Source organism: Charadrius vociferus, unplaced genomic scaffold (genome assembly GCF_000708025.1).
Source record: "Charadrius vociferus isolate BGI_N301 unplaced genomic scaffold, ASM70802v2 scaffold125, whole genome shotgun sequence".
Taxonomy (NCBI): domain Eukaryota; kingdom Metazoa; phylum Chordata; class Aves; order Charadriiformes; family Charadriidae; genus Charadrius; species Charadrius vociferus.
Window position 1 is genome coordinate 5,139,985 of NW_009649036.1, and position 14,773 is coordinate 5,154,757.

Sequence of the window (14,773 nt, forward strand, 5' to 3'; positions counted from 1 at the left end):
CATAGCTGCCTCACTGCATCAGACAGTCTATTTATAGCCTCCCTGCTAGGACAGCACAATCCAGCATGCAAATGCAGGAAAGCCTTGAGAGGTAAAAGAATGCGCAAAATGCCTTGTAACAACTTCATTATAAATCGCTATGATGCATCTGTTTGGAGAAACTGGAGAAGACTGAAATAGGTAAATTGGTAAGATTTAAAGCAATTTGTTTCCAGATGAAATCATGCAAATACTAAATAAAGAATAACCCCCGAGACAGTAAAGTAAGCATATCCGAGAACATCAGAAAGGCAAAAGAATCTTGTCAGAGAATGCTCTGTAGTATTACAGATGTTAGAAAAAACAACCATCCAGAAAGGTTAAACTCTTTCTTAAACTATTTCAGGCACTGATCATAACGAAATCTGTGTGATAGTAGTTTTGGCTAAAGTTCAAAAGTATTTCTGCAGTCACTAAGCATTATTCACATTAGAAGCAACTTGAACAAAAATTTGGAAGTCAGTTGCTAAGAATGACAAGGAAAAATATGCAGAGAAAAGAATGAATCCTGATAAATAATTGCGATTTATAATTGTAAGAGTCTGAGGATGCAAGTGCCCAGTGGTACATTCCAGACATTATTCCTGAACAGTATCACACTCTTATATCCAACTGAATTCCAATTGTCCCCTCGGTGCACAATTACTCACTTTGCATGAATAACAGTTGTTTTGTTTTAATCACAAGATTTATTGAAAACTTTAAACAGAATGGGAAGAAAATTTCGCCCTCTTTTGACAGCCTCAGAAATCTGCACAGTTTATAGCTTCACTGTCCATAAAGCTGCTGTTCTCAAACTTTCACATCTGATAATTTCTTTTTAATAGTTGACTCTCCTCTCAGTCCTTCGTGTTCCATACACATGCATTTTCTCTGCTCTCCAGCTTGCCCCTAAACTAGCTACGTGGCATGGTGTTTACTGGTCACTCTCCATCAAAAATCCCCGTCAAGTTAGTTTTGCCTGTTAAGCTTAAGTTTAATTTAAATGCTTCACTCTAGTTTACACAAGATACTTTTTGAGCTCCAGGGCTCACATACCCTTCAAGCTTGCTTCTGTGGTCAATTCTTCCCCGTCATTAGTCCCCAGTTCACCCATGCATGACAGATCCCCAGGGAAAATTACCTTCCATCTCCCTTTGCACCTGCAATCCACCTACTGCAATTAACCCCAATTCCCTTAAGTTGGCAAGACTTAGTTCCTCCACAAAGAAAAAGCACAAGCTTGCCATTGGTGCTAATGCAGCCTCCACAATATAGCCAACTCCCTGACCCAGCTCAACAGTGCACACCACCAGTAGAAATGCACATGTACAGGGTACACAATAAACTTCCACTTTCAGCCCTGCTTGCTTCCTACTGCTTTCCTCACCTGACTCGAACGTTACACTTCCCTCATGGTTAACAGAAGAGAAATCTCTTTTGGAAATTTAGGAGATGGAGGGGTACTAAACAGATTCAATGTAATTTTCCTGGGGATTTTCACTTCTCTTCTTTTTCCTTCTCTGCAGCTTTCCTCCCTTCACAAACTGCCCCCTTAGGAGGGACGCTAGAAAGCTAGGAAATGCAACTGGAGTCCTTTGGCTATAGTGCATTCACGTGAAAGATGTCCTCAGATTAGCTGAGTAACATCACAACTTAATTCAAGATAATTGTAATGCAGAGAGATCTCCAGTGTTGGTTTGCTCTAAGGGACAAACTATCAGAGTTTACTTCTCAAAAGGGAAAGCCGTTTCTGAGGTCTTTCGTCTTTTGTACTAGCCCACAGAAATACATTTGAGGGGTTTAGAGAATATGGTTACAACACTCATTCTGTGAGCCAGGTCTATTAATTAATTTTTTCTTTCAGGTTTCTGTGATATTTTATCAAAACGTATCAAGCAAAATACAGTGCCTACTATGTGCAGGAAACTAGCAGATGTCTCTTTACAGCTTTATCAGTCTGCAAGCTTCACTTTTTCTGGAAGAATTATTTTTATTTAAATTACATTGTGCCTCTGCTTTTCATGCTTATGAGACTGGACAAAAAATAAAGTATTATTAAAAGTCAGTAGTACATGGTTAACAATGGAAAGCAAGCAAAGACGCTTCACTCAAACCGAAATGCCCTAGAAAAAGTAACTTGTGATAGCGCGTCCTGAACCTCCATTTGCTTTTCCTGCAAAATCTTCAGAAAGTTGCCTTTAACAAAGGAACAATGCATGGAAAAGCAGAGGAGCAGTATTAAAATGGGGCGCTCAAATAAGGGCAGTAGTAGAAAGAAAACACTGATGGCCCTTAGAAGAAATTGCTGCTCAATCAGTAAGGCAAGACTTGAAAAAATAAAACCATCTTCAGACCCTTGCACAGCTAGACAGGGTTCCTGAAGTAGTAAAAATGCTAAAGGGAGGTTTCCAAATGAGATTTTATTATCTGTAAATCTATAAATTTTGAGTTGCACGTGCCATATTCAAAGTGACTTACATATACTTTCTCTATCCTGCCTTTAAACCTCAAAGCAGCTTTCAGATGATGATGAATCCAGAGCACTCATTGTGTAGTTGGGAGTTCTGGGAAGTGTGGATTTGGAACAGCGAAGTTTGGAGAAGCATCACTAGCTTTGGAAGGGACACAATTTGACAGTGGAGTGCCATATGCCAACAACAGGTGCTGCAAAAGGAATCTGAGTTGCAAGAATGAGCCCAGAAAATTAAAAACTTGGACCACTTACTGAGCAACATAGTATTTCAACCACCTTAATGTACTGCCAATGTGTTTTTGTGACCAGCCACTTTAACAAACCCGTAATCGAGTTCCATCAATTTTTAGAGATGCCTTAAGCAGTAGGACAGGCCCATGTCACTACACAAAGAGTCTTTGTTATTGTTCATGCCATCATCCAGAGAGCAAAAGATAACGCTATAATCTATTTAAATAAAGTAAAAAAAAAAAAAAAGAATTCACCTTCCTTATAATATTTGCCTATGTGTCAGGTGCAACATGAAGAAACTGATTCTACAGGTGATGTAATTAACTTTTATTCTTCTTGAAATAAGCATATTGAAATATAACAAGCATGTGAAAAAAGCTGCTAACTGGCTGTCTTCTGACAAGCTGACACTACTGAATGATGAAGCAAGTCATTTTAGGAGCCTGAAACAATGGTTACAAATGATGAAAACAAAACAACTTTTCTCTTCATTCCCCAAGCAAAATCCCTATTTAAATGTTTTTAATCCCCTCCCCACATAATTTAAAAAAATACCATATGTGACATGAAATGTATTGCTTTATAACAGGAATAAACAGAAATTCCAGTAAGACCTAAATGATGCGTGTCTCTCCCTGCTCTTCTGAATCCACTAACACATATTATGCTAATCCTCCTATGTTACTCTTTCAACAAGATCACCTGTAAAGGCAAAAGAACATCAACGATCAATTATTTGGAATCCTCCATTCCATCAAATGCAAACTCACATTTACAGAAATGAAGGCTTTGGACCTGATAAAATTTGCGCAAGCTATTTCTATTATAACTAGCTCAACACACACTTAAGTATTTACCAATTTGAGGCTTACTATTGCTCAGAAAGCTTCCTGGATTAGACAAATATTACAGAAATGCGTACCATATAAAGAAACAGGCTACTTTCCAGAGTTTTAACATAATTTGTGCTCTATAGCCGAGATATAATAGTTGCAAAAACAGGCTTGCAATGACTAGCATTTATCACTATTACTACACACAACCTGTTGTTTGCTTTTTCTGCCTTACAAATCAGCTTTGTCAGCTAAAATTATCTTCAAAACAAATGTTGGTATTTCTTTTACAGTCACAGTATCTCATGTTCATATGGAGGAGCCAACGGATCCTGGAAAGCCACAAATGCATGATTTCGCTACTGTACTAAAGATAACGTGCAATGTAAGAGACAATAAAGCAGAAACATGAAAATAAATTCCAGGCAAAGCTGACATAAGTAGTTAATTAAGAAAGTAACGAAAAGAAGATAGCATTAACTAATGGAAAAGGACTGCTTTCTTAGACAAGGAGGTATTTGCAAGAAGAATAGAACACAGGAATAAACTGATCTTAACCCAGATATCATACAATTAAATACAGAGATATATCTTTCCATTTATCTTTTGAAGCCAAAAAATGCTTAATGCAACAGTATATATTTTAAGGTACAGTATATTAATGAATATGACTTCTCTATTACTGAACTAGTTAATCTTGAACATGTATTCTGACAGAAATGCTGCTGAAGTTCCTACTGTATTACACACTGTAGCGAATTATAAATTTGTGATTTCTTAAATATATTTTAAACTCACCATGATTGAATTACTGCATTGTAAGGATAACCATATACTTCTGCACTGAATATGCGCCTTAAATAACATCCAGATATACTATGTTTTGAGTTACAAGAGAAAAATGGCTGGTATTTCATAACACTATAGAGAACATGTACCTACTATCCAATTTACAGATGTTTAAGTTAAAGTTAAGGCATTTCAAGGGACCAATTCCTTATCAAAACTGAATTTTATACCACTTCCTTTTAAACACATATTTCTGTTGAAAATTATCAAATTAAAAAAAAAAAAAATGAAAAACAATCCCAGAATTTTACCTTAAGTTCTAAAAGCTCCCATTTTGGCTCTCAAATAAACCAAAGAATAAAAATAAAATCAGCTAAAGCAAGCAAAAAAACCCTATCTTCAAAACCTGCAAGACCTGGCAACAGGTTTCATAAGTGCTTCCTAAAAATAACTAGAGCATCACTAGGGAGAAGCTAACGTTAAAAAAAGAAAAAAAAAAAAAAGTAAAATACCAAAAAAAGGAAGGAAGCCTTGTTGGCATGATTGAAAATGGTGACTCCCTAGGAAAAAGTAACTGTTAAGCTTTGGTTTTGGTGTTACAACTCTTTTGCATAAGCAATGGGGGAAGGAGAGATTAGTTCTCAGGTGGAGGCCCAGCTCTGGTCAAGTAATTTTTCACACAATCATAGATACAAAGTACTTTTTATTTACTACACATTCACACACAGAGTACAATAGACTGCAGTTAAATACATGGATTTCAACTGTTTAACAGTGAGAGTTGGGGCTACTCACAATTGGTAGAAGCACAAGTGACACTTCACCCCTTAGGAAAAATCACTTCTGATAAATGCAGTATTTAACTGGAAGATATTGTATAAGATATTTAATATTTATGTCACCTTTTTAATATTTAACATCTTCATGTTTGATCACAAAATACATGTTTGGAAAAATATTTTGAATTTGAATGAATTGTAAGAATAAGCCTCTTCAATTTCCCCCAGCTTGCATTAAAGATGAGTGCTCTCTGGTTTCAAGCATTTGAAAGATGCTCCATTATCTGTTAAAGTGAAATAATTCCATGTTTTTCTATATTCACCAACTTTTTTACAGTTGTGTTCAACAAAAAAAGTTTACACACAAAGTTGGCCACCGGAATATGAAAGCTCTTCTTTTAGAGTTTTATCATAATCTTTATTAAACTTCTAATTTGGAATATAAAGGAGAAAACCCTTAAAAGTAAGAAGCCTCTTTTACTAAGCTGCTGTTCATTCAAGCACACCTATCGGACTGCTCTCTCTCAAATCTTCTAGCATTAAGACACAGAAGTTAAGTTGCTGATAATTAATCAATGGCTACAATCACTATGACAACTATTATAGCTAAAACAATTCAGCTGTAGTGGTCTCAAATCACTGTGTGATATCACATATGCTGCTCTAATACCTTAGCATCAATAAATAAAGGAAAACCTGGCCACCAGAAATGTAAGTACTTTATACTTCTTTTGTTGTCCATCTAAATTCAGGCAGGATAATAACAACAACAACAACGTATTTTTAGCATGATAAACTCTAAATGAAGTCTTTATATACTTTCTTACAATGGTCAACATTCTGTTTAGTGTCTATTCTACTAAGGACTAAGAGTTACCAAACACCTTTAACTGCCTTTCATTTCCTAATATCATGCTTTACAATACCTACAATATGAAATAGTGACCAGTGACAATTCAAAATACTACAAAACAAACCAAAATCCTTAAGGTAGGAGTTACAAAACATCAAAATTTATTTATGTCACACTGGGGTGAGTAAAATAAATAATGTTTTAAGGTACATTGCTTACTTTCTGTTGTTCATGTTGTTATAATTATTTGATAGAGATGGAGAGATCTTTGGTAAAGTTGAAAAATTGGATGCACCTGGGGACCTTTAAAAATATGAAAATGATAAATTAGATAAAAATGCTGAGATATTAAAAACTATGAAAGAGAGCTAATAAATGAACAATGCATATAAACAAGCATGGAAAATAAATATTTTGTAAAAAGTGGGCAAAGCACTAAAAATACCCAGGACATGCAGCCCTTGGAATCCACCTTTTAAAACTTGAAATGTTTCACAGTGCTTTAAACTTTCATATCATGTTGAAGAAACAGAGCTATTAAAAACAAAAAGCAAGCAAGCAAACAACAAAAAAATATCACAGACAACTGTGCTAAAAAGATTATTTTCAGGTTATAGTATGACTATAGATATTTTGATGTTCTAAAACCTAGAATGTAAAGTTTCTAATGTGGAAGTTTTATGAATTTTTCATTTAACCATATAGGGACGAGATACAAAAATGATTAAGATACATACTTCAAGGTTAGTTTAAAAGCAGTATGAAAGCGTTTAATTAAATTGTCTTATTAATACTGTTAAAAAAAATCCAGGATATTACGCACAATACTAAATAACCTTTAAAAACCTTTTTTTGCCAAAAGTAACAGCATTATCACTCACCCCCATTGTTTAAGATTATTTTTAAATATAAGAATACTGATCATTTTAATCACAAAGGCCCTCTGAATGTAACAATTAAATACAATACACAACTGTTTTGCAGTGTATTTTGCTTTTTCTGATCAAATCTTAGATAACCATGGAAAAGGCTCTCTATACTCAAAGGAACTGAGGCACCTTCATGTTTTGCCGTCCCTATGCAACTCCAACTGGTTTGCAAAAAGCTCCAGCTGTCCTTGGAAAGCGTTGAAATACATATCACAATATTAAGATAAGAAAATCTGCATGCTCAGGATTTTTTTTAAGCACATTTCAAGAATTAAACTCTGCAAGAAGATAAACATTTTTACACAGGGAATTTTCCCATGTATATTCATATAATCATTTAGGTTGGAAAAGACCTTTAAGACCATCAAGTCCAACCGTTAACCTAACACTGCCAAGTCCACCACTAAACCATGTCCCTAAGTGCCACATCTACTCTCTTAAAATACCACCAGGGATGGTGACTCAACCACTTCCCTGGCCAGCCTGTTCCAAATGCCTGCCAACCCCTTCAGCGAAGACATTTCCTAATATCCAATTTAAACCTGCCCTGGTGCAACTTAAGGCTGTTTCCTCTTGTCATATCGCTTGTTACTTGGGAAAAGAGACCAATGCCCACCTTGTTAAGACTTCCTTTCAGGTAGTTGTAGAGAGTGATAGGGTGTCCCCTCAGCCTTCTTTTCTCCAGGCTAAACAACTCCAGTTCCCTCAGCCACGCCTCATAAGACTTGTGCTCTAGACCCTTCACAAGCTTGTTGCCCTTCTTTGGATGTGCTCCAGCACCTCAATGTCTTTCTTGTAGTGAGGGGTCGAAAACTGAACACAGTACTCGAGGTGCAGCCTCACCAGTGCCATGTACAGAGGGGATGATCACTTCCCTAGTTCTGCTGGCCACACTATTTCTGATGCGATCCAGGATACTGTTGGCCTTCTTGGCCACCTGGGCACACTGCTGGCTGATATGCAGCCAGGTATTGACCCCCACACCCAGGTCTCTTTCTGTTGGCAGCTTTCCATCCACACTTCCCCAAGCCCATAGTGCTGCATGGCGCTGTTGTGACCCAAGTGCAGGACCCGGCACTTGGCCTTGTTGAGCCTCATACAATTGGTCTCGGCCCATCAATCCAGCCTGCCCAGACCCCTCTGGAGAGCCTTCCTACCCTCAAGCAGGTTAACACTCCCACCCAAATTGGTGTTGTCTACGAACTTACTGAGGGTGCACTCAATCCCCTCGTCCAAATCTTTGATAAACATATTAAACAGAACTGGCTCCAATACTGAGCCCTGGGGAACACCACATTGTGACTACCCACTGATATTTAAAAATATCAGTGATATTTATTTTCAACTTTTTATCAATAAACCTTTTCCAAAAGAAAAGATCTATCACCATGTGAAGAAAATGTTATTTAGTTTTTCAAATATTCTGACTAACATTCATAAAGCTTTCCTGTAGATTTTATCAATCTAAATCCTCCTCTTTGAACATTATCTTCAAAGAAGTAAAATACACAGACTGTGTCCACAAGAAAGGTATAAAATTGAAGTTTAACACTACTTAAGTTCAAGACAAAAGTTAATTTATGCACATTCATACATGTAATTATTTTAGAAGAAGCTATTTGAACTGAGTAATTCTGAACTAAAATTGAACTTTTCAAAACAAATTTGAAGTTTTTATATAATTTAAACCAAGTTCAAATGCAACACAGTTTTAAATTAAAAAACTCAATGTTTAATTATTGTCTAAAAAATTAAAAGAAACCAGAATAAGCTACATAAATAAAGGGCTGGTTTCAACCTAAAACTAAAAATAAGTTAATTTGTTTCTTACAGAAGATGACAATCAGTAGTTTTAGTCTTTGATAGCATTTGCTATCAAATACAAAATGATAATAACATGTAAAACAGTAAGAGATTCCTACTGGTGTGCAGCCTTGCTGTTTGCTGACAGCTACTCCCATTGCTAAATCCTGGGTACAAAGAAGAAAATTCATTCACAGCTCTTACAGCTTTTAATACATTTCAATACTTGGGGGAAAACGTTGTAACAACATTGGTGGAATCCCACCCATTTAAAAAAAAAAAAAAAAGATCAAAACAAGGATAATAAAACCCCCTCAACAACCAGTAAGTACCAATACTGAATATATTGCTGTACTTCAGTTCTGCCTTTAAAATTGTACAAAAATAATGACCAAAGTATCTACACGTAAAACAACTGCAATGACTTAGGAATCTCCTAAGACAAAATAAGTAATCAAATGTGCAACAAAAACTCAATCATCTTTTAAATGCACGGTTCTAAGACAAAGTATATCTCCTTTTAGAGTATACTAACTTTAGTACGTATTAATGTTACTGTAGTGTTAAAACACCACAGAAAGATGTCCAAAGAACACAGTTACTTGCTTGACAAGAATAATACATTTTAAACTGTGGTTGTAAAAAACCAATAATCACTAACTGGCCTTGCTTCTCATATGCAGGAGAAGAGTAAACCAAATTCTCAACATAGCTGGAAAAACAACTGAACAGATGTTCCTGATACGTAACAGATAACTCTGAAAGGTAACTTTTTATGATCTTACAAGCAAACCCCACAACACGATTTTTTATAGGTTAGCATTTTAACAGTCCAGCAAAAGACAGGTTAAAACCCAAACTTTACTGTAGTGATACCTAAGATCATGGGGCCTGATGGGATGCACCAACTGGTGAGGGAGCTGTTTGATGTTACTGTGATGGCACTATTGTTTATTTCTGAAAGGTCCTGGCTAGTGGGAGAGGTTCCTGAAGACTGAAAGAGGGCAAATGGCACTCTCATCTTCAAGAGGGCAAGAGAGAATATCTGGGGAACTACCAGCTGGTCTGCCTTATCTCAATCACACAGAACGCGATGAAGCAACTAATCCTGGAAACCACCTCCAGACGCATGAAGGACAAGAAGGTGACGACGACTAGTCAGCATGGATTTATGAAACGGAAATGTTGCTTAACCAGCCAGCCTTCTCTGATGAGACTACCAGCTTGACAGATGAGGGGGGAGCAATGGATGTTGTTTATCTCAACCTCAGTGCGGATTTTGACAGTCTCCTGTAACATCCTCATAGACAAGCAGATGGAACATGATTTATATGTGTGCAGTGAAACGGACTGAAAACCAGCTGAATGGTTGGGCCCAGATGATTCCGACCAGTGGCACAAAGTCCAGTTGGAGGCCAGTCACTAGTAATATACTCCAGGGCTCAACATTAGTTCCTATACTCTCTAACATCTTTAGTAATGACCGGAACATAGGACACAGTGTACCCTCAGCAAGACTGGACATTACACAAAACCGGGAGAACAGGCTTATACACCAGGTGAGTGTGCTGCCATGCAGAAGGACCTGAACAGGTGGGAGAAATGGGCAGACAGGAACCTCATGAAGTTCAATCAAAGGAAATGCAAAGGCCTGCACCTGGGGAAGAAAAATCCCAGGCACCACTACACACTGGGGCAGGGGAGGGGGCAGGTGACCAGACGGAAAGCAGCTTGGCAGAGAAGCACCTGGGGTCCTGCTGGACAAAAAGCTGAACGTGAGCCAGCAATGTGTCCTTGGACCAACAACATGGAGGGCTGCGTTCGGAGAAGCACTGCCAGCAGGTCAGGGGAGATGATCCTTCCCCTCCACTCAGCCACTGGTGAGACACCCCTGCAGTGCTGGCTTCACTTCTGGGCTCCCCAGCACCAGAGAGACAGGGACATATTGCAGCAGGTCCAGTGAGAGGCCACAAAGGTGATCAAGGGCTTGCCGCACCTGACCTACGTGAAGGCACTGAGAGAGCTGGGACTGTTCAACCTGGAGAAGAGAAGGCTCCAGATCAATCTTACCAACGTGCAGAACTACCTAACGGGAGGGAATGAAGAAGACGGAGCAAGGGAGCAAGTCCCTTCTCAGTGGTGCCCACTGAAAGGACAAAAGGCCATGGGTATAAAATGAAAGACATGAAATTCCATCTGAACATAAGACAATGCTCACCAAAAAAAAAAAAAGGGGGTAAAAAAAAGTGATAAACTGTCACCTTATTTACAGTGAGGGTGGTCAAAAACCGGAACAGTCTGACCAGAGTGGCTGTGCAGTGTCCATCCCTGGATACTAAAAATGTGCCTGAACATGGTCCAGGGAAGCATGCTCCAGCTGCCCCTGCTTTGAGTCGGGGGACTGGATGAGATTATCTCTAGAGGTCCTTCCATTCTCAAGGACTCCGATTCTGCAAGGGTGTGGTTACTATCTGGCTAACGTATAATTTGGTATCTTAAAGCAAGCTTTAGTATGTTTAATCTACTTCAGTTTAGAATATTATCTTCTTACAAAAACCAACTAATTCAGTTAATCATACTTCTTTGGGGGTTGTACATGAAAGGTGGATATTTTAACATTGAGCAATCAAAAAAAGTTTTAATGTTCAGGACATGTATTCGTTAACAGTTTCTCAACCCTGCATTAACTGGTATTAATGAACGTGTTTGTTAAACTAACTTGATAATGTCTGTTGTACATTACCGATGTTTGATGTTTACCCAGAGGGGCTCAGACACATGGTTACCAGAGTCTAACGAGTTATTATGCATCAGCAAAAGCCAGTCTAGCTCTTGACTAGAAGACAATGTCTGACAGCTCTTTCTTTTACAATTTAAGACATCAGAGTCAGTGCCCAGTTAGCTCTATTCTCCACAATTACTGTTCTTACAGCAAAAGTCAGTCGAAATGCACACCTGTCTACACATAAACTGCTTCAGGGAAAAAACCCAGATTTTAAATCTGTTGGTTAAAGACGATACTTTTCATTTCAGTAGACAAACACAGTTTTTCTTCTGAAAGACTCATGGATATTTTTTCCTATAAAACTTGGATACACAAGCATTAAATTATTTCAAAAAGGATAGCTAAGCACTTCTTACTCATTTTTTTTTTTTTGCCTCTTAAAAACATTATGGGATCCAGCTCAGAAAGAAAAAAGAATCAAGTAAGAGCCTTTAGTGTTTTTCCAAGATATAAAGGCATACAGTTTTGAACCAGAACAAAAATTATGAAGAAACTTACCATGTGACAAATATTGTAAGAAAACATACATTATTATAGGGAGAAAAAAAAAAAAAAGATTGTGTATAGTCTCAAATTTTTGTATGGTCCAAAAAGAAAAAAAGATAAATGTATTCCCTTTTGCATGCAAAAATTGTTAAAGTTAACAGCAGACCATCTGTAAATTATGCAAACTAGCTAGCTATTTGATAAGGATGATTTATTCCACAGTGAAGTCTAACAAAACTGGACCAGAATTAAACCTGTTACTTTTATTATCTACAAAAATGTATATTGAAAGATTAATTAAAAAATTTTATTGTTTTTACCATGTAAGAAGTATTTTTGAAGAATATGATGGATCAATAGATTTAATACTTGTTTATTAAGTTTTCTTAGAAAACAGCAAACAATACTTTTCTAAAATTAGAAGGAAGTAAGTTTCTAATTGATAGGTATTGATTGCTACTTTATATGTTTCTCTAACTTGCTTTTCTATTTGCACATGAATAGGTTACACCTTCTTAACAGAAAACTAATAGAAACCTTGTCCTGGCTATTCATTTGGTAATTTGTGGAATTTCAAAACCTAAGCTCCTCCCTTCTCCTTGTCTCACGTTTTATAATCAGAGATTGGATGAAATTTTTTAACTGTTGTACAGCTTTTCCTGAAGCGAAGAGTGAAGTAATTTGATTTTGTAGTAAGGTTGCTTAAGTTACTTGAACAACAACCTTAGATTTTCTTCCTTTTTTTTTTTTTTTTTTTTTTTAAAATATCTTCAAAACATCGTCTTGATGGTAATAAACCATTCAAATAGGATTGGTTGGTTGTTTTCCTGTCTGTGGAATAATCTGCAGAAGGATACAGATATGAAAAAAAAAATTGTCTGCACACAGATCACAAGTCTTCATTCAAGGACTGGGAACGGCAGCAACTAAGCTACCAAAGCAACTGGGATCTCCATATTTGAATGAGTTTGTCAGATGTATGACATTGAGGAGACATTTATTCACAGAAAAGTTAGTATAACAAAATTTCCTGCAGAACTGCCCATTAATGCTGAGTAATATCTATTTCGGGAGCAGATGACAGTAAGACATTCCAGAAGTCACTATGAGCTCCGTAGAAAATGTTTCACAGAAGCCAAGCTTCCGGAGCAACAAACATCCCAGTAGCTGATATAAACAGCTGGTATAAACAGAACCTCTGAGATACAAAAATCCAGCTATTGCTAAGCCTGACTGACCCTATGCACATTTTAAGAATGTACATCACATTCAGATACTTCCAGACACCCCCACCCTTTTAAGCAGCATTAAAACATGAGACAATAGCAGATATAATTTAACTTTAGAAGGGTTTTTACAGCGCATGTCGCAATTACTTCCACAACTAAGTAAATTCAGAATTTAGAAGAACAGTACCTAAAAGAAATCCAAACACTGACAAGCTTGGACATAGAGCGGATATTCTAAGCTGTGCAGCAGGGTCTCTAGTCCTATATAAAAAGGATCTCAAACTTGAAATAAACTTTTCCTAGTTTCTTCAGAAGAAGAGACAATTATTTTGATAAGTGATCTTTCCACTTGTACCAATTGATTATACTTTTAAGAAAAACAGAATTATGATTTTTGAAAGTGTTCCTATCCTGAGCTGAGCTCCCAATTTGGCAGCTTTCAAATGATGTATTTTCTTTTCTTGTAGTGGAAAAAGATGCTCACACCTTTAACATGTTTTTCATAAAAATTTACCGATGTTCATCACCTTGCAGTAGGAAGACAGAAAAATTGCCAAAAGAAGCAATCAATACAAAGATTGCTGCTATGCTTCCGCTAACAAGTAAGAGGCAGGGAAAACGTGCAGAACATCTTACTATCTCTCATTTTCAACTGACACAACATAGGTTGTGTTGCCATTGAGAGGGACCTCAACAGACTGGAGAAATGGGCAGACAGGAACCTCATGAAGTTCAATCAAAGGAAATGCAAAGGCCTGCACCTGGGGAAGAAAAATCCCAGGCACCACTACACACTGGGGCAGGGGAGGGGGCAGGTGACCAGACGGAAAGCAGCTTGGCAGAGAAGCACCTGGGGTCCTGCTGGACAAAAAGCTGAACGTGAGCCAGCAATGTGTCCTTGGACCAACAACATGGAGGGCTGTGTTCGGAGAAGCACTGCCAGCAGGTCAGGGGAGATGATCCTTCCCCTCCCCAGCCACTGGTGAGACACCCCTGCAGTGCTGGCTTCACTTCTGGGCTCCCCAGCACCAGAGAGACAGGGACATATTGTCACAGGGCCAGTGAGAGGCCACAAAGGTGATCAAGGGCTTGCCGCACCTGACCTACGTGAAGGCACTGAGAGAGCTGGGACTGTTTAGCCTCGAGAAGAGAAGGCCCCAGATCAATCTTACCAATGTGCAGAACTACCCAATGGGAGGGAATGAAGAAGATGGAGCAAGGGAGCAAGTCCCTTCTCAGTGGTGCCCACTGAAAGGAGAAGAGGTAATGGGTACAAACCAAACCACAGGCAATTCCACTGTTTTACAGTGAGAGTTATCAAACAGTGGAATAGGTTTTCCAGGGAGGCTGTGGCGCCTCCATCCTTGGAGATGCTCAAAACATGACTGGACAAAATCCCAAGCAACTTGCTCTAGGTGACCTTTCTTTGAGCAGGTGGGTTGGACCAGACAACGTCCAGAGATGTCTTCCAACCTCAACTATTCTGTGATTCTGTGAAAAACTTAGCTGATTTTCTGAAATGATCCTGCCTTTTTCAAGGATTAAAAACCTTTCACTCTTTC

The 14,773-nt window shown here is 37.9% G+C and overlaps 1 protein-coding gene across 1 annotated transcript in view; it reads right to left on the reverse strand.

Moving 5' to 3' along the window:
- The window catches only part of USP15 (ubiquitin specific peptidase 15), a 56,156-nt gene that overhangs the window by 19,381 nt on the left and 22,002 nt on the right, over positions 1-14,773 (reverse strand). The window contains exon 8 of the mRNA XM_009887847.1: positions 6,199-6,282. Coding sequence (XP_009886149.1) covers positions 6,199-6,282 — 84 coding nt within the window. The remainder of the gene's footprint in view (positions 1-6,198; positions 6,283-14,773) is intronic.